Raw genomic sequence first — 27,229 nt, 5'->3', positions numbered from 1 at the left:
CTGCCAATGGAGGATATGAGAATGCAAGTGTATAAATCCTCTAAGGCCCTACAAAAGCAACATAGTTCAAAGCACTCGTCAGATTAAATATGCCTTCAACCACAGTAGAACAAAATCCGTTTGGTTCGTAATGGCTCCTTCACTGCTTCCGGACACCACTATTCTTTGTCTGCTTGTTTTGCACTCTCAGCAATGTGGTCCTTGTATCAAGCAAAACCAAAATGTGGATTTATGGAAATAAGTGGTTTATGTTCTGTCCCTGATCAGCCATTTGTTTACACTCTACTTCACTAGTTAGTTGCTTTGGAGAAAAAAAGCACACCTGCCATGCATGTATACATATGAGGATAGAGCTATTTGAGCAATTACCCAATCAGAGGGTGATTGTGACAAATAAACAAAACAACCAGGGATTTTTTGTATTGAAATACCCACTCAGATCTGGAAAACAGGCAGAGTTGTGTGTACTTGATCAGCTTGGGTTTCCCTCTCAATCCTACAAGCTTTGCAGGTGGCATTTGGTGAAAGAATAGAAAATGAAGCTCCATTCTCTGCCAGACAATTCACACATTCAGGAAAGTGAATCTATGGAGTTCTTAGTGTAAGTACTTTGCAATAATTCAAACCCTGCATGAATCTAAGTTCATCCAGAGAAGCCGATTATATTTGATAAGACCCTTGTGTATGCAGTTCTGAACAATCCATGTACCCTTAGGCATGATTGCACTTACATGGTGTCCTAAAGTAAGCAAAACGAAAAGCAATGGCTTTTATGCAAAATCAAGTTCAAAGCCAAACATTTGCATATTTCTTAACCTCACATTTTGGTCTATCATTCTTAACAGTTCTCAATTCAATTTCGACACTTTAGTTTGAAGGTGGAAACATTTAGCACTTTGGTCACAACAGAACACAGCTTGTTCAGGGGTCTACAGGAATCTTGTATGTATGTGTGTGTGTGTGTGTGTGTGTGTGATATATACATATGTTCTATTCTCAATAAAAAAAATGAAAATAGTTTTCAATTATTTGTCTATTATCTGTCGAAGCACCGCTCCAACAGCTGAACCTAAGTGACCCAGGACGATGGATAGATTTGAATATTAAACAGATAGGTCATAAGCTTAAAGAAATAGATATGAATTAAACTGTTAAGTACTGAAAGCAGGAACATTGTGTGATAAACTGATCTTTTAAAAATTTGCATAATTAAATGCAAATGGAAATAAAATGAATTGATGAACTGACATACTTTAGACACAGAATTCACACAGTATTACCGGTGTACATAAAATCAATAACCTTATAGGGCCTTCATGTGATATTCGCTTTACATCCAACAAAATTACAGGAAGACTGATCTCAAGTAGTTGTGGTCTTTATTTAGACATTTCATGGTGTCACAAACCTCCTCCCTGAATTCAAGACAAAAATGGCTTCTTTTTAAATACACTTAGCAAATTAAGGGCTGTAAAATAAACTTTTACTGTAATATTCTGAATATGGATTTTGCGCTTAAAATTGTACAAAATCTAGTTGGTTCTGGGTTCTAATAAAAACTGGCTAAAACAACAGTTCTGTTTTTCTTTTGCTTTACTGTGTGGTTGGTGTGTGTTTTAGAATACACTGGCCCCTTTCCCAGGTCTTTAGTGCGAAAACGTAATAACCTACCCAACAAACATATATTAAAAAGGTATACTTTCATTTTCATAGACGATACTAAAAGTGACATCCACAGAGAAACAAAACATATGACATGAACATTTTCAAGAGCGCCACATGAGCCAATTGTTCTTTTTTTTTGGCATTGACATGTAAATTACATTTTAATAAATTTAAAAACAACAAAAAAAACTGCAATGAAGGTTTGATTCCATTATGACCATCTTATCTGTGTGCAGTTTCTGCTGACGTGTGTGATGATGCACAAATAATTGCTCCCAGGATGCAACCTTAACCTCTCGCTCTCAGGCTCCCCTAGGACCCAGTATGGCAAACAGGCTCGAAAGGCCTCACAAACCCAACACTTAAGCACTGCTGGAATAAAGATACACAGGCAAGCACCCATGACACCATATCTACAGCCAAAAGGCTAGCCATTGCTGAGTGATAGTCACATGGTTATTACAACCATACGACACAGTTCTTCAGACCTGCAGTTCTTTCTTTTTTCTCTCACTTGTACAAACATCGAAACAGAGAGACAACTTAACAATCTTAAACTGATACCGCAGTTACAGTTAATTGTGCAATAGACAAGTAGGAGACTGTTTGGCCTGGCGCATGAGCTGTACACAGACCTATCCCATGGGGAAATTCAATCCCATTTCTCTGCTTTAGAGGTCCTTCTGCATTTCAATCAATGCATGGGAATCATGGACATGAAAACAATGTGTTTTTGTTTTTAGGACTGTGAATTAAAAATAATTGTATGGGAGAAGAAAAAAAAAGCAGAAAACAAATCATATTGTTTCGTTTTGTTTTGACATTTTAAGCAAGTTATTCACCACAATTGACCATCACAAACAGGAGACCAGTGGTGGCCGATCTGTGCGCTTTGTGTGAGAAGACCTACAGCCATGGTCCCATCCAGCACGGTGTTAAACCGGGAGCATACGTGCTCAAGTCTACCACTCCCACGCATCATATGCTCACTCTCCAGGTCAAGCACTGCGGATGTCTTTTCAACCCCCCCGTGGATAGCTGAGCTGCCGGCATCCACGCATATCCTCTGACATTCAGGGCCGCCGGTTCGGTATCATAAGTTCAAAACGCGGTCGAGCAGATACGCAATCGGACTACACTCCGAGTCCAAGCCCAATGGGTTACTGAGGCCGGCAGTAAAACCTCTGACTGTTGAACAACCTACAAAAATAAAAACTGCCATGACTACAGGCATACAAATATAAATATGTATATGTACTGTTTACATATATTCATGACCTGGATGTCAGGTTAGGGTTCACAGTAGCAGAGGTTTGTCTGTGCGATGCCAGCAGCAACCAGAGTTGGATCAGAGATGTGATAGAATCCATTTGGGTGACCCAAGTTCTGTGCTTTGTCTCCACGGCTCCCCAGAGAAAACAAGTTGGGTAAAAACTGTTGGTTTTATGAAGTGGTGGTTGTTGGGGTGGAGCCCAGGGACCGGTCAGGTGTTGGGGGCCGTGCTTGGCTCCTGGGGGGTCTCCTCCTGGGGCACGGAGCTTACCGGGGTGGGAGGGCTGGGGGACCTCGGAGAGCCTGGTCCTGCATCCATGGTGCTGCAGATCACACAACCCTAAAGACAGGGACATAGAGAGAGAGAGAGAGAGAGTAAAGGAGAGGGCTATTAGTGTTTAATGTAGCGTCAACTGTCCAAGCTGTCCAAATAAAATAGTGCTTCATTTTCAGTGCTTACTGGTGGTGGCTAAGAGCTGAGACAAAGCCATTCTGACACTTTTTAATGTTTGCTTTCTTTGCTGCTCTGTTGATCTGCCTTGTGCTTGCACCGAACCTCAGTGAAAAATGGCGTGACATAAAACTGCCAAAAGCCTGACAAATGTTTGGTGGTTTAGACAGCTGTTCTGTGGAGTGGTGTCTTTTACGGGAATTCCACTTCCAGTTCCTTCCACTCTAGTTTATTTATCAGGGAGTCAAAGTTTCATTGAAGTTTAAAGTAACCCTGTGCTTGCTCTGAAGTTTTACCAGTTTTCTCACCAACAATGGACTAATGCTGTGAATGTAAACAACAGATGAGTGTGTGAATGAGCCAAGACACAAGACTGTGTGGGGAACTGTGCTGCAAGTGGCAGATGTGAATCTGAGTCATTCTCCGATCCCACCCAATCTCTCTCTCCTCCGATCCCACCCAATCTCGCTCTCTGTCCTATCTGAATAAAGGCAAAAAGCCAAATGCTATACTATCAGGCTGGTTTGTGTGGTTGGCGGACTCGGTCTGTTCGGACCTGCGTGTCTATCTCCTGCGGGATGCCGTGCTGCTGGATCCAGGGGTGGACCTCGGCCAGCTCCTCGCGCTGCTCCTGTGTGAACCAGGGCTGCAGGGGCTGCAGCAGCCGCAGCTTCTCCTGGTCCTCCTTCAGCACCTGCGTCTGGTCCCTGCGTGCACAGCCAGCGAGAAACAGTCAGGAGCACGACCGCACACACACCAAACAGGCCTCAGAGACAGAGAACACCCTACCACACAGCCTCACACACACAACCCCCCAACCCCGGCTGTATTTAAGTTGAATTATAGAAGTGGGTGCGTTCAGATTGCCACAGAATGAACCCGCACACCACTGGACACACACAAACCTGGACAATCTTGCTGACCCCCCCCCCCAACCCCATTGTTACACATGCACAAATGCAGCTATTATAGAGGTACCACACTAAGCATTTGGATTTATATGATCAGTTCATACAAGTATCAGTTTACCTGGCGAGTGCCGTCTAGTAGGTAGGACCTGAGTTGGGAGCCTGAGCTGAAACCACCTACCTCAGAGCACAGAGACCTTGCTGAGTGCCACCTGCAGCCAGAGCCAGTGAACTGAGAGGGAAGCCCTGAACCAGTGGCTGACGTTCCTCTCCTCCTCGCTGGCCCCCCGAAAGGCCCTCTTCTCAGAAGGCCTGCTAGCTCTGAATGCACGAGGACCTATGTGTGTGTGTGTGTGTGTATTGGGGAGTGGAGGGGCGGGTATAAGGGAGAAGGGGGGTGGGGTGGGGTGTGTGTGGGGGTTCTGCTGTTTGGGGAGAGGTACCTTGGGAGCATCTGGTAGTTCATCATGACAGTCTCGGGCGTGTGCTGGATCATGGTCCAGAGTGAGTCCTGCACGGCGGCGTGCTCAAAGTGGACGTGCTCCGGGGCCTCCTGGCTCTTGCGGGCCTTGCGGGACGTGTCCGACGAGTCGTTGCTGGCAAAGTACTTGCTGCTGTTGCTGCTGCCTGTTCACGGGAAGGGACCGAGCCAGAGGCACACGACACGTTATCACCCCGTTTCCACTAGCCCTCTGATAAAGCAAGAAAGCTAATTACATAGACACAGCTCCACTAACATCCCCCAGTGTGCCCTCCACATAGATAATAAAAAAAAGAACCTCCCACTGACATAGCTTAGTTCTTAAAAAATATTACCCACCAGCTATTATTGTTTCAAGACATTTGGGTTATGAGACACCAAAGAAGTTTTTTTAATTATCTAAAGGCTATTTATGTTTCAAGGGTTTTTCTCTGGCGCAGCTGATGAAAAGCAGGCCCCCTCGGGTAGAACAACACTACGGCTCACAAATCGTAATGAGACTCTCCAGTGACCTAAAACACGGAACAGGTGTATTTTCCCCACCTTTTCCCTTGAGAAGCTAGGTCATCTGCAACATTCAGCAGTTTGGGCTATTTGTGAGTATATGAGTATACACATACAGACAATGCAATTACAGTTTTGGCCCACGGTCTAAAAAGCTGATGGTATGCAGCTGTGTCTGAGGCCCGTTTGGGTGTCGCTATGGTACCTGTGTGGCTGGTGGAGGTGCCGTTGGATCCCGAACCCGAGCCGGAGCCGAGTGAGCCGCCCGACTCCCCGGAGCCGCTGCCGGAGGCATTGGAGCCGGTTCCCGAGCGAGCGTCCTCTTGCATCAGCAGGTCCAGCAGCTCACTGGAGGTGGACAGAGCGTCCTGATTCCCGGACTCACTGGGGGCATCCTCCTGTGGACGCACAGAGTTAGTCATTAGGGGCTGATTTCCCGAAGCCTTCTTAACGCTACATAGTTCGTAACCTCTACCTTAAGTCACGTATTTCCCAAAAGGTACTTTTCTACGAATGTAAAAGTCAACGTTATCGGGACACCGGCCCCTGGTCTTTTATCAGTGCCACTGGGATTGATGCCAAAGTTAGTTTTTTGAGGCAGTTACAGCCTTGGATTATTTCTTCAAACTTTAAATGTTATACACTCTAACACTTAAGTCAGAACTAGCAGTAGTGAGTAAACATGTGCTTAAAAAAACACACATTCTCTTTAAGGCATTACTGTTCAAACTGCCATCGTCTGTTCAAACTGAAATACGTCTATTCCAACCATTTACCTTTAGCCACACCGTGAAGTCAAAGACCAGCACAACACTTGGGCTAACTACCCCAGAGATGCACTAGACTGGAAGGGAACAAAGACTGTATTTTTACAGGGCATCCCTGATAGACCTTTTAAAAATAAACAATACTGGTCACATTTTAAATAAAAGACATGGTCATAAAAAAATACATATCACTTTTCACAGTCCATATTTCATCATTTGGCCATGGCGTAGGGCTGAATAATTACGCATAAAAGGACACTGACACCTGTGAAAAGTCCTGTGTGAAACAGGACTTTTCTATTAAAAGCCAAATGCTAACTACCAAGGTAGCCCAGGAAGGCCTGTTCAATGTGAAATGCCACCTGATGGCTTCTTTCACTTATGGGTGAACTAAATGTATTATTTTACTATTGAGTTATATCCAATAAATGCAAAACGAAGAAGCCCTGCATAGTGTACAGGGCTGGTTAACATATAAGATCACAGGAAGGAAGTCACTGTGAAAGAGCCGTTTGTCACTCCACCCAATGCTTAGGCAAGAGCCTGTATTTATATGCAAGGCAGGTTTTCTCAAGCACCTCACAAATTATTCATGCACTCTTCTCCACGTACACTGGTACACATGAAAAGGAGGAAAAAAAAACAACCCTTGCAGTGTTACCATTGATTACTACAAACTCCCAGATACACTGGGATGTATAATGCATGTTCCACTGGTTTGTGGCATGTGTAGGGGGAGAATGCATCCTGAGAGCGGAGGAGGCAAAACAAGAGGTGAAGACGGCTGGCGTGGGGGCGTGCGTACCCCTTTGTTGTGCTGTTCGTGGAGGCTCTCGGGGCGTCCCGTGCTGCTCTGGGGCTCGGCGGGCTTGGGCAGCTCCTCCTGCAGCAGGTTGAGCTGCAGCGGCGAGCTGGAGCGTGAGCTGGAGAAGAGTGCGGGCGGCTGCGCCTCGTCTAGATCCTCCTCCCCCAGCCAGGGCTGCGGCGAGCTGGGCACGGGGGGCACGGGAGGCACGGGGATGCCCAGCGGTGGCTGCTGCTGCTGCTGGTTGACCAGGGTGTTGGGGGAGAAGAGTGTGGGGGCCATGGGGGCGTAGGCGGCCATGTTGAAGGGAGCCAGGGGCTGGGCCTGCTGGAACATCGGGTAGCCTGGCGGGTAGGTGGGGAAGTTGGGCAGGATGACGGCCATGACTGGCGTCATGTATGGGTTGAGGCCCTGCGCCGTCTGCTGCATCTGCTGGAAGGCCGGGTCGGGCTGCGGCATCATGGGTATGGCGCCCACCGGTACGTCGCCTTGCTTGGGGCCCCCCATCTGATCCCCCTCCGCGCTGTAGAAGGGCCCCGACGGCTGGAGGGGCATCACTAGAGGAGGGGGCATGGGGTAGCCCCCGGCGGCGGCGTGCTGCGGGTGGGACGACTCGGACGAGGGCCAGGAGGAGTGCGGCGGGTTGGGGGGCCGTCGCGACGGCCGCGGCGTGGAGCCGTGGCTGTCGGACGAGTCCTGCGGCTTGGGGCGCTTGTGTTTGGGCTTGCCCGACTTGGACTTAAAGCCGCCCGCGCTCACTGGCTGCATGACATAATCACCTGCAGGGAGGACAGAAGGACAGACAGAGAGAGATGTCAAGAGACCAGCTATTCTCCATGCCATCTATTTATAGGGTAATGCAGAAGGCTCCTTAATTGTAAATGGATCAAACCAAAGTGTACACTAGCTTGGTAGTGTAATTTTGCCATTGAATGACTCCGTCAAAAGGCCCAATGCCAGACCTAATCCCTGGCTTGGAGTCTAGCTCTGACCTTACTGAACCAGGATGAAGTTGTAAACAAGGCCTTTGTTGATTCACTTCATCACTCTACACACCACACAAGTGTTTGTGCCATTTTAAATAACCAAGTGACCGACTGACTTTCACTAAATAACCGAATGTTGTATGTGGACGTTGCAACGCTCGACACAATTCAAACCACCTTTCATACCATGTGCACACAAACCCCATTACAAATGTCAAAAAACACATGCAGCAATAATACATACATCACACTTTTTCCTTTACACAACAAAAACAAAGCACCTTCTAGATTAGATTAACAATGACACACTCATCCCACTACACTTGTCATCATCCCTTCTCCCACTGTCCCCCCACTCATAAGCTTGAGATATACTTCCTTTTTGACGTCCGATACAATTGGCTGTTGTGAATGTGAACAAAATCCTGCCTGTGTTCTACACGGGCCCTATGCATACTCTGCTGTGTATCTTGCCTGTGTTCTACACGGGCCCTATGCATACTCAGGGTGTACTCTGCTGTGTATCCCGCTTTGCGGGGGGGCCGTACCTCTGTGGTGGGAGTGCGCCAGGCTGCCGGTGTCCTGCTGCAGATAGGAGCTGTAGGGGCTCTGCAGGATACGGTGGCGGAAGCGGTCCACGTACTCGTGCTCCTCCTTCTGCGTGTGCGCCGACAGGACCTCCTTGGTCAGGCCCACCATGCGGAACTCTTCAGCCGCTGCGGAGCTTGGGGTGGGTCGCGCCGGCGCCGGGGTCTGGTCCGTGGGCTCGCTGCCCATCGGGGCGTCCTCCAGGGCGGTCACCTCTGAGGGACAGGAGAGTCAGACAGCAGTTTGAACACTTGGGTTGAGTTTGCACACAGTTTGCTCTGCAAAAGGCTAAGAAACCACAGGGACCAACATTTCAGTAGTTTAGCTGAAACAATAAAACCTGTGATGATTTCTACATTTCCAAATTTTGAGATGATTTAGTGCATTTTAGCTTTCAGCTACATCACCCCCAAGCTGTGGAATTCACTGCCAGACTACATCAGACACTGTGACTCAATTACTGACTTTAAAAGCAGACTTAAAGGTTCTATCAGCGATTGCACGCCCCAAAAAGGCCCAAACATAAATCATCACATTCATCTAATCTTTCCCAACAATCCGTTAACTGTCTGCCCCATAAGCAGGCCGTCAAAAAAAAAAAAGAAGCGTCTCTGTAGGCAGCCTAGGCTCCGAGACCTGTACACAAAAACAATTGCTACCAACAAGGGTTGGCAACCCACTCAAAGGCAAAATAAAGCATTTCAACCAATAACCGAAGAGATGCGCATTTAGGAGAGTTTTAATTGCACAGGAGGGAGGGGGAGGGACTAGCGAGCTAGCTCTCTGTTTTGTTTGAACATCAACAGAACTGACGTATCCCCGCTATCGCTGATACAACCTTTAAAACATCTCTTCAAGACGGCTTATAGACTGACTGACTGACTTATTTTTATGAGATTTTAACAATCTTTTTTGTTGGGTGTCATGAAAGGCGCTTTAAATAAAATTTATTATTATTATTATTATTATTATTATTATTATTATTTGAACTATATGTGAGGAATAGAGGTGTTGATGTGAGGCTCACCTGACTCGGGCTGGGGCACGTGTACGATGGTGCTGCTGTAGCTGCACTGGCTGGTGACGGACACCACGCTCATGGCCTTGGTGGAGAGGTCGATGTCCGTCAGCGGAGCCCCGACCACTGCTGCAGTGGTGTGGGCCACAGTCACCGCCGAGACTGCTGACACCTGGCTGTCAAGGGTCCCCGCTAAGAAAGGAAAAGCCTAATTACTACAAATACTATTACTGCCGGGGGGCTGCTGATGCTGCTGTTGTTGTCGTTGTGAACAGAGCCCTTGGCTGACACTCACCATTGGGGTTGGTCACGTCCTCTGATGGAGCAGTGAGAGCTTTGTCTTCTTCAGACGAGGAGGAGGAAGAGGAGGAGGAGGAGGAGGAGGTCGCCAAAGAGTGTGACTCACTCTTCCTCTTCAGCCCCGGCGTCGTACAGCTCTCCAAGTACCTGGGGGACACATCATTTCATACATGAACATTACAGGATATGATGATGATCATAATAGTGGAGGGGTGTATTGACTAGAGAACTGAACACTGGAAAAGTACACACACCTAATAATGCTGTCCACACAGTTTATTTGCTGGTAGGACGGAATGTGTGGCTGCTTCCTGGATTCTTCCAGAGACTGCTCCACATGACCTCTGACCCCAGTGTTCTGGGCAGCTGGAGTGTGGGGCACCCGTGGTTCTGGGAGAATGACAATGACAGGAAACCAGATGGGTTAGAAAGGACAACAAAGATGATATGACAGGTTGACTGGCTACTTTCAACCATATGGAATCTTTTGGCTGACAAGACCATTGGGGTTGTTACAGATCACAGTCCGAGTCTGGGGCTGCCGGTAACTCACCTATGGCCGGTTTCCCCAGGGGAGTTAGTTTACTGCGGGAGTCCAGGTAAGCCTGCCGGCCCCAGTTCTTCACCTTATTGACGTCGGCACAAATCTGCTGTAGTGTCATCTACACACACAGCCACAGATATGTCAGTTATTTGAGATTAACAAAACAAGAAATAGTTTGTTTGTTTGTTTAATTTAAGGCCATTTCCGCAACTAAGGCTATTTAATGGCCAGAGCACTGTGTGTTACAGAAACTTAAATATATTTTTTAAAATCTATGCTAATAAGATATTCTAAAACCTTCAAAGGTGGGACCTTACTAAAAACATCAGCTATAGAATTTTAAACAAGAAATAGGCTTGGAAAGATTACTTTAAGAGGTTCAGAAGAGAGAGAGCAAGAGCGAGAGCGAGAGAGAGAGAGAGAGAGAGAGCGAGAGAGAGCGAGAGAGAGAGAGAGAGAGAGGTGAATGGGAAAGACAAGTGACATTACAGAGAGACAAAGCAAGCGAGAGAAAGCCGTGCACACTGAGCTGAGAAGATGAGACATCTGGAGACTGGATCAATACAGTGAGGTGAGGGAAAGAACGGCCTGCTGGCGGTTCGATGCGGCGCTTACCGGTTCGCGGTGGGAGTCCTCCCACAGGTTGCCGTTACTGTCGCTGGACGACGCCACGCTCTTGTAGTGCTCGTGGGAGCCGTTGCTACCCAGGCTGCCGTAGCCACTGGAGCCGTTGTTGTGCACGGGCTGTGGACAACAGCAGAAAGGATTAGGAATATCAGAGGGTTATGGGTATGCTGATGCGTGCGTGTCCGTGTGTGTGTGTGTGTGTGTTTGTGTGTGTGTGTGCGCGTGTATGTCTGCAGGTGTATGCACCTGTGTGTATCTTAGCGGCAAGTCTGTGTGCACCTGTATGCATTTGTACAAATGTCTACTGTATATATTTGATGTGTGTGTGTTTGTCTTGTGCAAAATTCCAGAATTGAATTGAAATTGGCTCTTAAATTCCAATTCAATTTGAATTTCACTTGCATTTCAATTGAGGTAGCAAACAGGAAGCAGGAATTGTGCACAACCCTGGTGTGTGTGTGTGTGTGTGTGTGTGTGTGTTTGTTCCTGAATTACCTGTAAAAACAGCTTGTATATGACTGCCTGAAGCACTTTGATGTCCTCACAGATAACTGGCATCTCGGACTTGCAGCGCTCAGCAAACACGTCCTCATTCAGTGGACTACTGTGGGGGAAAACCAAGTGACATTTGAGAGGGTCTGTCTGTCTGTGTCTGTGTGTGGTGATAAAAAAAACTATTGCTATGGGTTAATTTGAGCAATAATGCACGAGTGAATTATAGCCCCCTTCCCCTCCCCCAAAAAAACAATGGTCCACAGCAATTGTGACCTAGACTGACAATTCAGCTTTTGACCTTCCACATAAGGTCCATCAAACACTGACTATTACTGACCAAACCAATGATCATTTTTAAACGAAGGACCTGATGACGGACATGAAACCCAGCCAACCACAACCTGGAAGAAATGGAAAAAGTAAGGTCTGGTGGCTCTGATAATATCGGGTACATCTCTGAGGTCCTGTGAGTTACTGAACTGTGAACAAAGGCTGTGAAAAAGTGGAAACTAATATGAAAACTGAATATAAAAATTAATTTCATTCTCAAACTGCATTAGTCTGTAGTTTAGGTTCCCTTAAAAAGCTACTAGCACCTGCAGACAGGGTAAAACACAGTATTCCATTTCTGACAACACATAGGTCTGCAAGACCGTGCAATGTCAATGTCAATTTATTTGTAAAATCATTAAATAAATAAATAAATAAATAAATAAATAAATAAATAAACAAACAAACAAACAAAACAAACAGCTCAGATCATATTTATATTTAATTTATTTATTTAATTCATGTATTTCATTTATTTACTTCATTTTGTCACAAAAAACATTCCATACTGAGAGAGTAAGTGCAAATATGGGCAAAATTGCAAGCTAACAGCAGTTTGCAGCTCTATGCGAGTAAACAGATCTAAGCAATGTGAAAGGGGTCTATCAGTGTCTGGTGCCCCAATGACTCACCCAGTGCTAGTTCAATGTACATGACTAATAGGGGGAGGTGACATTGTGGAGAACATGTGCACACTGCCTCCCTTAGTAAAGTCTAATTCTCAAGCATAAGTATAAGTATACAGTATATACACTCTTTTGATCCCGTGAGGGAAATTTGGACTCTGCAGAGGTGTGCAAATGTGCTGCCTGAATTAGAGGATAATTCAGTTATAAGTGTTGTCAGTAAGACAGACACGTGTGTGTGTGTGTGTGTGTGTGTGTCTGTTGGACACCATTTCAGCTAAATTTAAATCTTGTCATGATACTTACCCTACTTGTCAATCCAAATAAAGAACTAAAGTGCGTGGGTGTGTAAGCACTTACGTGCGCACTTTATGCCTCCCGATGATGAAAGCCACCTTGCGGCTCCATGGATTAATGAAGCTGGACCAGCTGGTGTCCAGTGTCACATAGTCCCCGTTCTGACAGCGAAAGCGGAGAGGGGAGTGCTCAAAGGGGGGCTGACCAGCGTACTTGAGAACTGAGAGAGGGGGGAATGATAATATATTGAGATATATTATATTGAGAGATAATGGATTGAAATGAATTAATGGATTGGAATGACCGCATAGATTAGACTGTGAACTCGACATAATGACGATATCGTTATAATCCATTTTTGAGATAAAAGATGCAGTTGAATACGTCAACAGGATGTTACAGTAGCGTCCGCTTTGTGACTCATCGACAAGGCCATAAGCTGTGATTCAATCAACTGTGCATGCCAGCTGCAATCTGAGAGGACGTACAACATGTACGCTGTGAGTAGTAAGAGAAATCTACTGAAAACTACAAGACAAAAGGATGTGAGGTGTGAAAACGCAGTCCTATGGGTGGCAGAGAAATCTGATGGCATGGAGTGAGGAAAAAGGTGTTGGAGCCATAACAACAACCACCTGTGACAGTAGCTGCTTTCAGACCTACGTGTAAGTCTGCATGTTCTGCGGATGGGCCGTATATCTGAACAACATAACCGGCCATTTGGAATTCCGAACTTAGCCAGCTGTTACACTACTCCCCTCCTAGTATTTCCAACAGTTCATGTGTGTCGGTGTCGTTCACACATGACCGCATAATGTTAGCATCATATCTGAATCACCCTGAAGGACCTCCGTTTGACAAAGCTCCGCATATACTGCGGAGTATCTAAAAGCAGCTAGTGACTGATCTTTGAGAGAGCCAATGGTCCTAATCTGATGGCAATAAGATTGTGTGTTAGATGCTATTTGTGATGAGGCCATGACTAGTTCAGTGCACTGACAGAGAGGTCACATCTGTGACATCAAGAGGAGCAGTAATCTGTGAAGTAATGTAGGTCAGACATACTCTTGCGGTGCATGGCTGGCATCAGTGCACGGTCTTCAGGGTGAAGACAAGACAACAAGGACGTGCCAATCAGGTCCTGAGGGAGGTATCCAAGCAAAGGCACAGCACTATAGAACATACAAACACACACGGACAAGGAAAGATACAAAGATTAAGATTATTACAAGACAACGCTGTAGTCTAGTTTCATTGTTGATTGAAACCTAAAAAGTTGACATTTAAAGTCTGCCAAATGCTACAGCTTGGGTGAACACTATGAAGACAGCAATTAGACAAATTATATGTGTCTGTATGAGGCTTTCACACACCCCTAACATACAGAGAATAACAGCTAGACAGGGACAAAGAAAGAAAGAAAGAAAGAAGAGATTGTGATTTTGAAAGTGCCTCTGTTGGCCACTGACCGGTCATCCACCTCCAAGAAAACGCAACCTGGGGAATGTGTGGTGGTAAAGATACGCTTGTCCATAGGGATTCGAGGAGCTAGTTGGAAAAACACACACACAAGCATCTCTTTAAATACAGCTGCTGGTGTCAGCCAAAAAGGAATAAGGTCTCAGATCAATCACATGACTATGGATATGGCTGGTGGACCATACCCTCGTATCCTGAGATGATGCGCTCAGCGAGTGCCAGGCAACAGGGCTGCTGCTCAGTCTCGTCCAGGCCCTGCACCTTCAACAGGTACGGAGTGATGCGGAATGGGTTGTAACGCATCTCCCCGTCACGATCTTTACCCCCTCTGCAAAACACGTAAAAACGCAATATGATTAATTAATGGATTCACACAACAGCAAAACTGTATTAAAAATCTAGCCTAACTATAACTAGGTCTCATTTAGAACCAGATGACTGGTTCAAATATATATGGACATACACTACTGTATATCCTCTTACAAAGCTCTAAGTCCATTGGCAAATATCACAGAGAGATGTTAATCAGAACCTGGGCTGGCTTGAAATAATGCAGACATTTCATTAGTCTTACCTGATTCTGCAGAAGAAGGACTTCACTTGGGCACATTCATACAAAATTGCATCTACGACCAAATGCAGAAATATCAGTGTGTGTTTTTCTAAATCATCATCATCATGCACTAAAAGCATTTAAAGATCATTGGTCACTTCATAAAATCGGGCACAGTCAAACAAAATTGCATCTTTGACCAAATGCAGAAATATCAGTGTGTGTTGTCTTCAATCATTAATAGGGGTGTAACGGTACAAGTATTCGTTTTTTTGTGGGCAGGCCACGTTTTAAAATCGAGGTTCCAAAACATATTAAGTGGCGGACCATATGTCAGTTTAGTCAATTAGCGTCAAAAAACATTTGACACCTTACTATTCCCGTTGTGCATTAGCAATATTAATATGAACCTACAGGCTTACCGTACCGAGAATTAACTGTGACTTCAAAACCGAGGTACACACCGAATCGTGATTTTTGTGTACCATTACACCCCTAATTATTGACATGTACTAAAAGCAGTTAAAAATCATTTGTCACTTATAGAAATTCAGAGCCATTCTGTGTAGCTGGCAGTATTCCAGCACTACAGTAGAACAGATTACACAGCCCCTCTCAAAAAATCATGTACAAGAAGGTCAAACATAACTGTCTCTCTCTCTCAAACTGTCTCTCTCCCCTACTTACTGCTATCTGAGCCCACGTTCCAGGGGGGCAGGTGGGGCTGTGCCGTGTGGGAGTAGAAGACGTTGACGTCCTGGTGGTAGAGCAGCTCCACAAACTTGGCCGACTCCAGGAAGCGGCGCTTGCAGTTGAGGATGCTGGATGCCTGCTCTGAGGCGTACACCACCCGACCAGTGGTCAGGGAGAACACCACCACGAACGAATCCTGCTCAAACACACACACACACACACACACACACACACACACACACACATAGTTCAAATGGTGTGACCACAAACTACATCCAGCAGTTACATGGTACTGGAGTAGTGATTTTAGAAAATATATTATTTTCAGAGGCAAACAATATGCCCCATGTGTGCACTTTGGAGGGGCAGACACCTACCGTATTTTTCAGTGCATGCTCTGAGGTAATGCTGTCCAGTTCCTCCAGCAAACACACGGTGGCGTCACAGCGCTCTTTCTGACTGTGACTCATCAGCAGCTTGTAATACTCACTGTTAGCTGCAGGGGACACCAGAGAAACATACAATCAACAGTCATATGAAGCAATTTGGAAAGTAGTGGTACAGGCTGGCCAACATCTATAAGAAGTCAGTGGGCAAAATTCAGAGGGGTCAATCCTGAAAAGCTTATAGGTAGAACTTCCATCAAGCCACAGAGCATGGGACACTTGAAGTTCTCTCCTCCCAGATGATTAAATTTGATTGAAATGATTACTTACTTTGCATTATATGTACTGTATACAATGTACCCATGAGTAAGTTTAACCAGATATAGCACTACAGAACAGTCACCATGGTTCTATCAGTCCTGCACTCATTGCAGTCTGGAACTGCTCTGCTGGATTCAGCTATCTTGTTTATCTTTCATTCAACTGCTTTTGTCTAAAGGCCCATGAAAAAAGAGGGCAATGTAGCAATGCCACAAGAAGATGGTATTGTACAGTCATAATGTTGCAGTACATCCCTCTCTTAACCACATTACAGGTCTGCATTAAAAATAAAGAAAAATTAAAACATGGTTGGATAATGTGTAAAGCAACTGAACTGTGTAATTAAATGTCAAAACATACAATAGGTATGCAGGACAGGGTCAGAAAATAAAGTAGACTAGTGAACTGAATTAACATGGGGGAGGCAGCTAATGCTTTCAGGAATCACACAGGCTGTCTCTCTCTCTCTCTCTGGGATATTCCCCAGAGTACCACCAGAGAGAGAGAGAGAGAGAGAGAGAGAGAGAGAGAGAGAGAGAGAGAGAGAGAGAGAGAGAGAGAGAGAGAGAGAGAGAGAGAGGTATGGGAAGGTTGATCCAGCTTATTGCATAACTTCTAGACATTGAAGAGTCCAAGTGAGATTATGTACACCACATGCTGCTCAGCCCAAGGGAGTCCAACTCTGCACTGCTCTTTCAGCCCAACCCAACTCTACTTGTTTCTTGTGCATTTTTTACAGTGTATTCAGGACACAGGCAGCTAGCGGATGGTGAGTGATGTTTTCTGTAAGTGACAACAAATGTTTTAGCCTAAAAAAACGTGTGGCATCGCTTAGAGCACCTTTAATATCTCAGTGCAAGTAGCACTACCATCTCTCCCTTCCTCCCGGAGATCCTCATGCTTCTGTATTTCCTACTGCTCACTTTCTCCATCTATTGAACTTCCTCTTCCCTACGCATCATCTAGCCATATCTGCTGAGTCACTACTATTACACTCCCTCTCTGTCCTTCAGCCGTTCCCTTTCCGTCTTTGTTTTGGGGTCTCGCCACTAACATATGGCTGTCTGATTTGTATACTGCGCAAAGCGTGGAAATTATTAATTATGACGCAAAATCAATTTGCTAATTTAATACTAGTGCAGTGCTTGTACAAACTCAACTCTAATTTCAAGTCAGCCTTCGTCATGGTCCAAAAGCACTACTAATTCCTCAACCCATTTATGCTTGATTGTGCCTTGTGCCGTGCTAACAAATTAGCAATTATTATTGGCATCACCACCTCATTGTGGTTGTTGTCTGTTTGGGGTGCATATCATGTTATGACATTAACCTTCTCAAGAGCAGTGTTGAATTAAGGGGGTGTATGGTCTGTAGCCTATGGAAATCACTTCCATGCCTGCTTCTATGCTTCATAACTAAATAATCAGTACTTAAATGGTGAGTCTGCTCAAGTTCAATTATATCCTCAGACAAATACTGTCATTTCCACGGAGATGGGAAGTGTAGATGAAAAAAAAAAAGATGTTTACTTCACTGACTAATTTATCTCCAATTTGTCTTGTTCCTATTTACATTTTTGCCAAGAATCTTCTGATTTGCTCTTTATGATTTACAACAGTATCTCTATGTATGCAACAAATATAAATCCTTGAATCCTTTATAGGTCAAGTAACCCCTTTCAGTTGAGTGTGACTGTCAGAGCAGCCTTGGCACATAACAAATAACTTAAACATTCCCCTGCTGAAGGTCAAGAGTTAATTTGTGAGGCTTCACAGACACAACAGAGACTGCTTCATCAGCCTAGTTTTGTAAATAGTCTTTGTATCTTTTAATTATTAATTAAAAGGTGCTCCAAGCGATGCCACACGTTTTTTAGGCCAAAACATTTTATGTCACTTACTGCAAACATCCCCTAACCAACCGCTAGCTGTCTGTGTCCTGAATACACTGTAAAAACAAAACATGATCTCTGTGGACAGCCCAGGCTCCAAAAACGGCAACAAAAACCACCTGGGCAAACCTAGCCCATAAAAACATAACAAACTGTTCCAGCAAATCACAGATGAGATGCGCGTTTAGGAGAGTTTCAATTGCACGGGAGGGAGGGGGAGGAAGTAGCGAGCTTTTATTAATACATTACTCATGATAGTCATGCCGTGTATGAACACTAAATACCCAGTCAACAAAAGTTAATTTCTACACAAGAGTAAATGTTTGAGAAGTCTTGTGTTAGGGAACAGATAGACTATAAATAAGCAACGGTAAAAGCAACGGTAAAAGTAAAGTAACTGATTTTGTCACTGAGCGGACCAGTTATTTTACCTTGTACTTGTTTGACGCAGTTGAGGGCGTAGAGGAGTGCTTCCACCGTGCTGGGTTTACTGCGGCTCCTCCTCTCCGAGGGAATCCTCTTCTTCATCTCCTGGACCGTCTGCATCATCTCTTTGTGTTTTTGTTCGCGCCCAGGCTCTGTGGGCTCACTACACACACACACACACACACACACACACACACACACACACACACACAGTTACTTCATGATGGCAGAAAGGCACACCTTTCAAACAGCTCAGTTAAGGTAAAGCAGAAACACAGCTTTTTTTGCTGAGAGCTACATGAGTAATACGGGGAACTAGGTGTGTGTGTGTGTTTTCACCTTCCTCCACTGGTCTCTGTGTGTTGGCTACTCCCACAGAAGGATGATCTTGTGGCAGACTTGGAGCTGTAAAGACAGAAGAGATAGAAGGGTGTGAGACACTAGAAAAAAACAACAATAAGATAAGAGTTTCCCCCACTTGTGTTTTTACAGACCAGACAGTGAGCTTAACCAGACATTCGTCAGTAAAACTGATCTTTGGAAGACACAGTCTTTTAGTTTTTTTCTTCTGCTTGAAGCAGCATTATGACATTTTCATCAATCAGACACTGAGAGGAACGTAGAGTAGATCTCCAGGAGAAAGTGAATGACATCAGCTTCTGTCTTGGTAAGGAATCCATCTTGTTACAGTGCATGTATAATTATTATTATACCGCTGATCAATTTTTGTTGGTTTTGTTTTAACTTAAACAGTTTAACTTAAACTTCATTCAAACTTTGTATTGTAGGTCTTCAAAAGGACAAGGCTGCTATGTACTTTTCAGTTTTGTAAATCATATACACACAGAGCCGGGTATTTTCAAAAACAGAGATTTTTTTATGGGTTTTGGCCTTCATCCACTCCAGTTTCAGGCACAGAAAACCACCATAGCAACCAACATGATTCTGGTATCTACTATTTTAACCTAGCAACCCCCATAGCACCACAATAACTACCCTTGCAGGTGTACCCTCACCTCTTGGAGCTGCTGGAGCCCGTGGTGCTGCTGTGGCTGTGATGGTGTTTGGATCTCCCGGCCTTCTTCGCGCCACCTCCGCCCTTCTTGGCCCCGTCGGCACTGGCCTCGTTCCCGCTGTTGGAGTCATGGCAGGTGTTCATTTCCACATCATCCTGACCCTGCTCCCCGCCGGACACGTCACTCTGGCCCTGCTCTCCGTCGGTGGGGGGCGCCGTCATCTTGGCTACCGTGACCCCTCTCTGGTCATCGCTTCTCGGCGCACCGCTGCTCTCACTCACCTCCTCCTTCTCAGAGCCCGAGTGCTCCTCGCGCTCGACCTCTTGCTGTTCTTCGTCCGCCGGGGCAGAGTCACCTTCGCCGTCTCTGGCCCCGCCACCCTCCTTCTCTCCGCTCATCTCACTCACTCACTCCCTCCCTCCCTCTCGCCTGTTCCTGTGGCTGTCCGGCTGGGTGACGGCCTCTGCTGGTGTGGTCTGTGGCCTCCTCCTACTGTCGGTCTATGTGAAGCTCCATGGTCACTGCTGCTAAGGATCTGGGAGGGTGATTCTGCATGGGAATGATCCCGTCACTGCACACACAGATCAGATGGTTTGCCTGGTTAGTAACCGTGACTAGCATTGGATCCTTGGTTATGGAACTGACCATGAACATCTGACAATGAACATAAAGTGGTTACTTATGCTTAAATGTGTTTATTTGCTTTATGTGTTTTGTATTTTTCATGTCAGATGACATGGACACTAGAATGAGTAATAACATAAATTTTTTATGGTATAATATGACTCAAAAAGTTGCCAATTTTGGCAACAGCAACAAGTTTAATCAGGGAACTGATAGACTTAGAAAATGAAGTGGACCTATAAATGGTCGGCTAACTTCAGTCAGAATCTGCAAGAGTCACATGTTTTGCTTTATAACTTGCTTAAAGGAACACGCCGACATTTTGGGACCTAGCTTATTCACCGTATTCCCCAGAGTTCGATAAGTCAATACACCCTTCTCATCTCCGTGCGTGTATTTACTCGGTCTAACGCACCCACCGCTAGCCTAGCTTAGCACAAGTGCCTCGAAGTGGCCGGCTTCATTAGCCTACACCTCCAAGTAGTAACTTAGAATAGAATTCCAACATTTTCCCATTTACATGCTGTGATTTCTATAGTTACAACGTGTACAAATAACAGTGTCAAATGCAAGCCTGCATCGTAGAAAACACTGAAAGTAACATCACAGGACAGATGTAACGATTTTTACCCACAGTTCAAAACGTAATTGCGGTTTTTGGTCATTGTTTCTTTATATGCATAAGGTGTTTAGAAAAGCTTGAGAGCCCCACCAAGCAGGCCAACAGCTGAAGAATGGACATGATGACAGATTCAGGCCTGCTGTCGTGTGCAGATGGACAGCCCATGTCATGTCAACAGGAGCCAAGTGCCACAATTTTGCGAATTTGTGGCGGTCCACTACAATATCAAAATTGACCACCACACAATGATTTTCTATGTTGTACAATTGAAATGGGATTAAATCCTGTAGAATAGAATACTGTTGGGTTGTCGAGGCTAGCACACTATAATGTTACAGCTACTTGTCAATATTGACTTGTCGTGCAAGGCAAGTATAACTATAGGCTATTCATTTTATTGACTCCGACACAGAACTCCCCTCCCTTCACCTACCAACACAAATACAATTCAATTCAATGTGAGAAACACTGGAATCCTAACTTATGGGGGCAGAGAGGACAGGAGAGATTATATCAGTTAACACTATCCTCAAACAACAGCCTTTTAGTGCTTATCCCCCGGCTGGAAAACAGGCTGACGTGTTATGTAACAGCATCTCGTTCACTTGCTCTCTTCAGGGAGGCTCCCACTACTCCTCTCTCCTCAGTCATGGTAAAGAGCTGGAAGAGGGAGAATGTGTGTGTATGTGTGCACATATGAGTCTGTCTCTCTGTCTGTGTGCATTGTGTGTGTGTTTATGTCTTTGTGGAGAACAGGGTGACTCATGTTTGTCCCCTGCTGTGGTGTTGTCTTCCCAGTTGAAGTCAAAGAGCTATGCTCAACATTAATAAAAAGCACAGTACATCTGTCAACTTAATGTTCAGCAAATAAGCAACAGTCATGATATTATGGTATATGACACTTGTTGCTTGACATGACCAAACAGACCATACATATGGCACAAAAGTTTCTCAACTAGACATATTTTGGGGTAACCTATAGCCTGATGATCCATTAAGAACACAGAGTCGGACATTGCTTGCCTTTTTAGGTGGATGTGACGTGCATTTTAGACAATGTCATCACTTTCAAGTCCCACAACCGAGGAAATGAATCATGTTTTTCCGAAATACTGGTGGGTGAAGCAAATGACCTACATACATTTAGACTCACTCTCCATAGTCTGTGTTCAGTTGTGCTTTAAACAGTAGCAATAGCTTTATATTAGTAGTTTGTTTGAGGGATTACAAGATGAATGGAAAACGGGGGTAGCCTAACCATCACCCAAATGTCATCCCAATTCATGGATAGAGATTGACCTGCCTGATGATGCAACACCCTTACAGGTGTTTCCTGTAAACTGTACAGCTGTGGCTGCAACGTCACCACGGCCAGTCTTTATCTGCCAATGAATAGGCTAGAGACTACTGGGGACAAAATAAGTGCCTTTCTCAGACAACTATAATCATAACAAACAAACAAACAAATAAATGAGTATGGCAAGAAATAATGGCTTATACGCATTCATCAAAAGCAACTTACATGCTTGCGTCTGTGAATGTGCGTTTTCAGGTAACTAAAAAAAGAACTTGAAGTGCATGAGGTGGAAACTAAGTTGCTAAACTACAGTCAATTCCCAGCCATGAGATGGGTTTGTGACAATAGATGTGAGCTTGGTGAAGGTCAAGAGAAAACTCCGCTTCTGTCACTATGCTCTCCTCTTAAATCCAACAAAGAGTATCAAGGGATGGGTCATGGCAAAGAGCTCCACTGGCTTTTTCAGAAACGTCCAACTCTGGACAGGACGTGAGGGGACGCTGAATCTAGTACAGGTCATCCTGAATTTTGCCAGATCCTACTGTAGGTCTAAATATGTCCATTTTCATGGACAATAGGGGTGGAGCTTTTCCAGGATATGAAAGTTCATTTGACTCTTGGATGCCTGGAGCACTGCTCATGAAAGGTACTCAAAAAAAAAAAACTAAAACACAGAACAAGCCAGCTTGGCTGAGCAAACAAGAACTCCTTGACCCCACAGAGAAAGGGTCAGTGAAGTAAGTGAAAATAAGTATATTTTTGAAAATAATTGTCAATCGGTCACATTTGACAGCAAACACAACAGGAGAGGTTTGATAACTGCAGTCTTAAGTGCTGCTAGGAAAATGAGGTGAGAACGGTTCACAATTTGCAAAAGCTCAAATGTAGGGCTAGGATAAACGATTATTTTTTAAATGATTAATCTAGTGATTATTTTTTCGATGCATCGATTAATCTAACGATTCATTTTTTCAGTCCGATTTGATTTCGATTCGATTATTGATTATCTCCCCATTAATTCACTAATAGCAACTTATACATGTTTATTTACATATCTGAATGAAAAAAAAAATGAATTCTTTAACATTGCAATATATGTTTATTGCTATTAAGATTCCAAAATAAAAGACTATACAAGTGCAAAGTAATGCATTCTTAGTCAGAGGTAGCATTCAATAAATTTCAGTAATGTATGTATGTCTAATTGAGTGCCTGTCATTTTAAGACGTTCTTGTGGGAATCCTTGCAATTAACGTTGCCATAGTTAAAAGGCTGCTGATGTGTGGATGCAATTCATACGTAGTTAGTTCAAATAACGGTTCGTACTTCTCCTTTGGAAAAGCACTTTTGAGTCTTGGAAAACACTTTTCCATTTACATCGGGATTTTGCAAACATTCAGTCAATAAAATGAGCCCTGCATAACGAATACAAGCAGCTGCAAGTAAGCATGCTAAACTTGACACCCAAACAGTATTCTAACGTTAGCATTGAGATACTGCTTGATTGCATACTGTAACTTAACTTAGTACATTGAGGAGACTAAACTATGTTGTGATAAGACCTTAGCAGAGTTTACTTTAACTTTAATGCAGCAGTTTTGAACAAATTTGCGCAGCATGGTCACGATGCTAAGCGGATTTAATAGCAATTTAGCCCACTGTGTTCTATGCAGTGCTTCTATGTGGCAACAACAATCCTTCAACAATCGTGACTATTTTGTTAAATGCACATGCAGCGGAGCAGCGGGCTCGTTACGAGAGAGAGCGGGCGGGGCGAGGAAAGGCTTTGTGAGTAAAAAGTGCAGCTCAATGAAATTATTTTATCTTATCTTTAATTTAAATAGTAGGCCTACAACATAGACCATCAATGTGTGGTGGCCGGTTTTGATTTCGTGGGGCCCAGCCACAGATTAGTCAACGTATGGAAAACACTGAAGGTGTAAAATTAAAAATATTTAGCAGCACACGTTATGCTTGACGAATCGACGCTCATATTTTGCGTCGACGTCATCGATTACGTCGACGCGTTGTCCCAGCCCTATAAGTAAGCAAAAGTGCAACCAACCCACAGTGGCACTGCGAACATGCCTCTCTGGCAACCAAAAACACATGAACTGTGCCAATTTGCTGGATAAGATGGTTGGATATTATCAGTTCAAGCATGGTTCAAAGGATTGGTGAAAGAGGCTCTTGTTTTTTTACTGACCTATGGATGCTGTGATCTACCCATCCAGCACAGGAGAAAAAACATTATTATAGCCAAGTACAAGAGTGACTACAAAGAGTGTCTGTGTCTGGCACAGGAACTTGTTAACCCAGTGACAGCACGGAGAGCTTCTCAGCCAACAGCAGCACCTGAGGGAACCACATCTGACCAGGACTGTGAGAAGCTCTCTCGGAAGAGAAGGATCTACAGACTGTACACTGTTAAATGCCTGGCACTGATGCTTGAATCACCGCAAGCAAGCCATCTGACACCGTCTATGACTGCAGACAGCACAACAAGGCAATACACATGGAGGACTTCGGCAAGCACATACTAGACTTAGGTAGGGGTGTAAGAAAATACCAATAACGTGTACAGTGTACTGAATTGTATGTTTAAAGCAAACTTTTTTAACTTATATTGTATGCGTATGATGGTGTCTTCTTTATATAAGTTTTCCCCAATATATCGCCTTTCACATAGTGTTGAAATACATTGCAATATACTGAATCGTAACCCGTGTATCGTCGGGATATGCATCGTACAGCCAGATTCTTGCCAATACACAGCCCTAGGCTTAAGAAGTGTCAGAATGAAGAAGTCACCAATGGCTAGCCCCTACCACCTCCATAGGTGTTCACACCTGGGAATGACCTACTACATTTCAGACCAACCAGCACAGTGGAAACCTAAATTGACTACCTGCAGGTAGGAGAAAACCAACTTGTGAAATGAAAATTCCTGCACAATAAACCCAATGCTTTTTTCACTGGATTCCCTGGGATGTTATGTCATCTATTATGGCACTGGCTGGAAGTACCACGCAATGATCTGCTGAGCACAGCTGACTGAGAAACCATAGGTAGGCCTAACAACTTTCATTTATTTCATCTGTGGTCAACAATGTTGTGCAAAGTTTTCCTTTTACTGAGAATCTTCACCACAACCTCAAAGACTTAAAGTCCCGTGAATAAGAATTTGTTAAAAGTGCACTTTCACAACAAGGCTGCATTTGGTTATTGTAGTTATCATACTCCCAACAGCTTAAGAGCACACAACGTTTTCTCCACAGAGACAACCATTGGTGCGGGGTCTATTTGTAGTAAACCCCAACTAGTACCTTGGCCCACCCAATGATACTACAGGTATGCCTTTGTCAGCGTCCAGCAACCAGCTCTACAGGTCGCATAGCATATAGCGCCCTATAGATCAAGGCCGATAAATAAATGCTAAGATACGGAGTATTGAATATGGGATGCAGAGACAAAACTTACATAATTGTTGAACTTGTTGAGCTAACAGTTATTAATGACAGGTGATGTAGACACCTGGGGGATCATACCAGCGCCAGGCTAACGTTAGCTAGCGGTGGCTAACGGGCCTAGCTACAATGGAATTACTGTAAGAAGCGGAGTAACCTTCTGCACATGTTGCAGACACGGGGTAGCTGCTACTTTCCCTGGAACCAAACAGCATCCCCGTTTCACACCACCATTCCACAAAATAATTTCAATCACGATCGAGAGCTCAGTCGTTGACATTACCAAACACCTAGTAAACCCATTGAAAACGAAATTAAAAGCCGCGAGTTAGCCAACTGGCTAGCCTGTTAACACGGAGTTGGCCATCAACTAACGAGAAACATTTACTGTACAGGTATATGTGGTCTATTGTCAGCGCATCGTATCAATTAAATACCATTTAGTAAACATTAAACAATATTTTACCTTCAAAATCAGCGTCCAGCCGCCAAACTTATCGGCTACCGAACCTGGGACAGATTTATCCACCACTTTAGACTTCGTGTGTTGTACAATGTTTCAGCCAGAGATATTCCCCCGTTCAACACAATATTTCATCTTCGGGTCCAGACAGAGAACTGCTTAAAAGTACAGCGAAGTTTGCTAACGTTGTTTTAGTTTTCTTTGTCCTAATTTCGAACACTGTTGCGATAGCTCAATCATGAGCTTGATACATTAAGCAACGTGAGTTTGGAAAGACTAAACCGCGCCCACTCGTTCCTGATTTGTTTGACACACTTTACTAGGGTCTGATTGATTGGTTGAGGCAAGCATTCTGGGCGTGACCACGACGTAGGCGGCTCTCATCGGCTGTGGTGCTCTCTCACGTGGATCTCCATGTTACACAACAAAGATAGTTTTCCAGCAACGATTCAACCAGATCTAGGCGGGATTTTCAGCCATTACTCACGGTGCAGATTGGCTGAGCGGTTGACGATACTGACCTCCTTCCCAGTCCACCAACCCAGGGCCACGCACTGAGTTTAGCTACCCCATTGGCTAGAGCTTCAGCCATAGAAACTCATGTCTACTCTATGCGTCGACTGGTGGCGATGTAAAATTGGGAGAGGGACGAAATATTTGAAATGGTTCAGGGGTTCAATGGGGCGCTAGTTAACACTTTCTTATCCAGGGTTGCCAAGTCCAAATATGAAATCGAGGACCTTTGAGCAGACCTTGAAGGATGCTGAATCTTGAACAAGAGCACGGAGAGCTTATATTTCATGGACTGTGGATGCCTTTAAAATATTAAATTAATGTGTATTGATTGTAATTTGTTTTAGAGATTTACTACAGACCTCAAACGAGACTCAAATTTTACAATGCAATTTCAAAGTTCAATTTCAAAGTTTACAATGCAGTTTGTCTCTCCCAGTGTCAAGGCAAGATTCTCCCATGTGTGTCTTCTTGTATAAGCTGGGAGTCGATGATGCCTCTGTGACCCAGTCAAAATATTACACCTGGGAGATTCCTCTTTTACCAATATTGCTGAACCCCCAGTGCCAGACAGCTAAAATGCTTTAAATTATGCAAAAAGAGATTACATTTAATTAAATTACACAAACTAAAATGCATACATTCAATAAAACTACCAGTCTTTTGTTCATATAAAATGTTAACAGGTCTGACATAAACTCAACCTTAATAACAGGAGGCACATCACCTCCAAATGACAAGGGATTTTCAGCGCTGACTTGCTCAACAGTGAGACGTTGAAACTTCATTTCACATCTAGTCCAACGCTCTGTGG

General features: G+C 44.4%; 1 protein-coding gene across 3 annotated transcripts in view; it reads right to left on the bottom strand.

Annotated features, from left to right (window-relative positions):
• Positions 1-26,181, bottom strand: part of per3 (period circadian clock 3) — a 47,153-nt gene extending 20,972 nt beyond the window's left edge. The window contains exons 1-23 of one of the 3 annotated variants that reach the window (XM_042090387.1): positions 25,906-26,181; positions 19,430-20,000; positions 18,753-18,818; positions 18,419-18,576; positions 15,767-15,885; positions 15,384-15,585; positions 14,718-14,769; positions 14,329-14,471; positions 14,134-14,212; positions 13,730-13,836; positions 12,728-12,884; positions 11,412-11,520; positions 10,905-11,033; positions 10,299-10,407; positions 10,000-10,135; positions 9,741-9,892; positions 9,455-9,637; positions 8,388-8,642; positions 6,854-7,632; positions 5,487-5,679; positions 4,740-4,923; positions 3,945-4,095; positions 1,363-3,277 (exon numbers count right to left, since the gene is read on the bottom strand). In XM_042090387.1, the coding sequence (XP_041946321.1) occupies positions 3,149-3,277; positions 3,945-4,095; positions 4,740-4,923; positions 5,487-5,679; positions 6,854-7,632; positions 8,388-8,642; positions 9,455-9,637; positions 9,741-9,892; positions 10,000-10,135; positions 10,299-10,407; positions 10,905-11,033; positions 11,412-11,520; positions 12,728-12,884; positions 13,730-13,836; positions 14,134-14,212; positions 14,329-14,471; positions 14,718-14,769; positions 15,384-15,585; positions 15,767-15,885; positions 18,419-18,576; positions 18,753-18,818; positions 19,430-19,827 (3,990 nt within the window). In that variant the 5' untranslated portion in view covers positions 19,828-20,000; positions 25,906-26,181 and the 3' untranslated portion in view covers positions 1,363-3,148. Of the gene's footprint in view, positions 1-1,362; positions 3,278-3,944; positions 4,096-4,199; positions 4,924-5,486; positions 5,680-6,057; positions 6,126-6,853; positions 7,633-8,387; positions 8,643-9,454; positions 9,638-9,740; positions 9,893-9,999; positions 10,136-10,298; positions 10,408-10,904; positions 11,034-11,411; positions 11,521-12,727; positions 12,885-13,729; positions 13,837-14,133; positions 14,213-14,328; positions 14,472-14,717; positions 14,770-15,383; positions 15,586-15,766; positions 15,886-18,418; positions 18,577-18,752; positions 18,819-19,429; positions 20,001-25,905 lie in introns of those variants that run through there. The other 2 variants (XR_006031367.1, XM_042090389.1) reach the window with 2 other exon arrangements.
• Positions 26,182-27,229: the final 1,048 nt, after the last annotated feature.

This window comes from Alosa sapidissima, chromosome 4 (genome assembly GCF_018492685.1).
Source record: "Alosa sapidissima isolate fAloSap1 chromosome 4, fAloSap1.pri, whole genome shotgun sequence".
Classification (NCBI taxonomy): Eukaryota; Metazoa; Chordata; class Actinopteri; order Clupeiformes; family Clupeidae; genus Alosa; species Alosa sapidissima.
The sequence above is the reverse complement of the archived record's forward strand: the minus strand, read 5'-3'. Positions and strand labels throughout refer to the sequence as shown.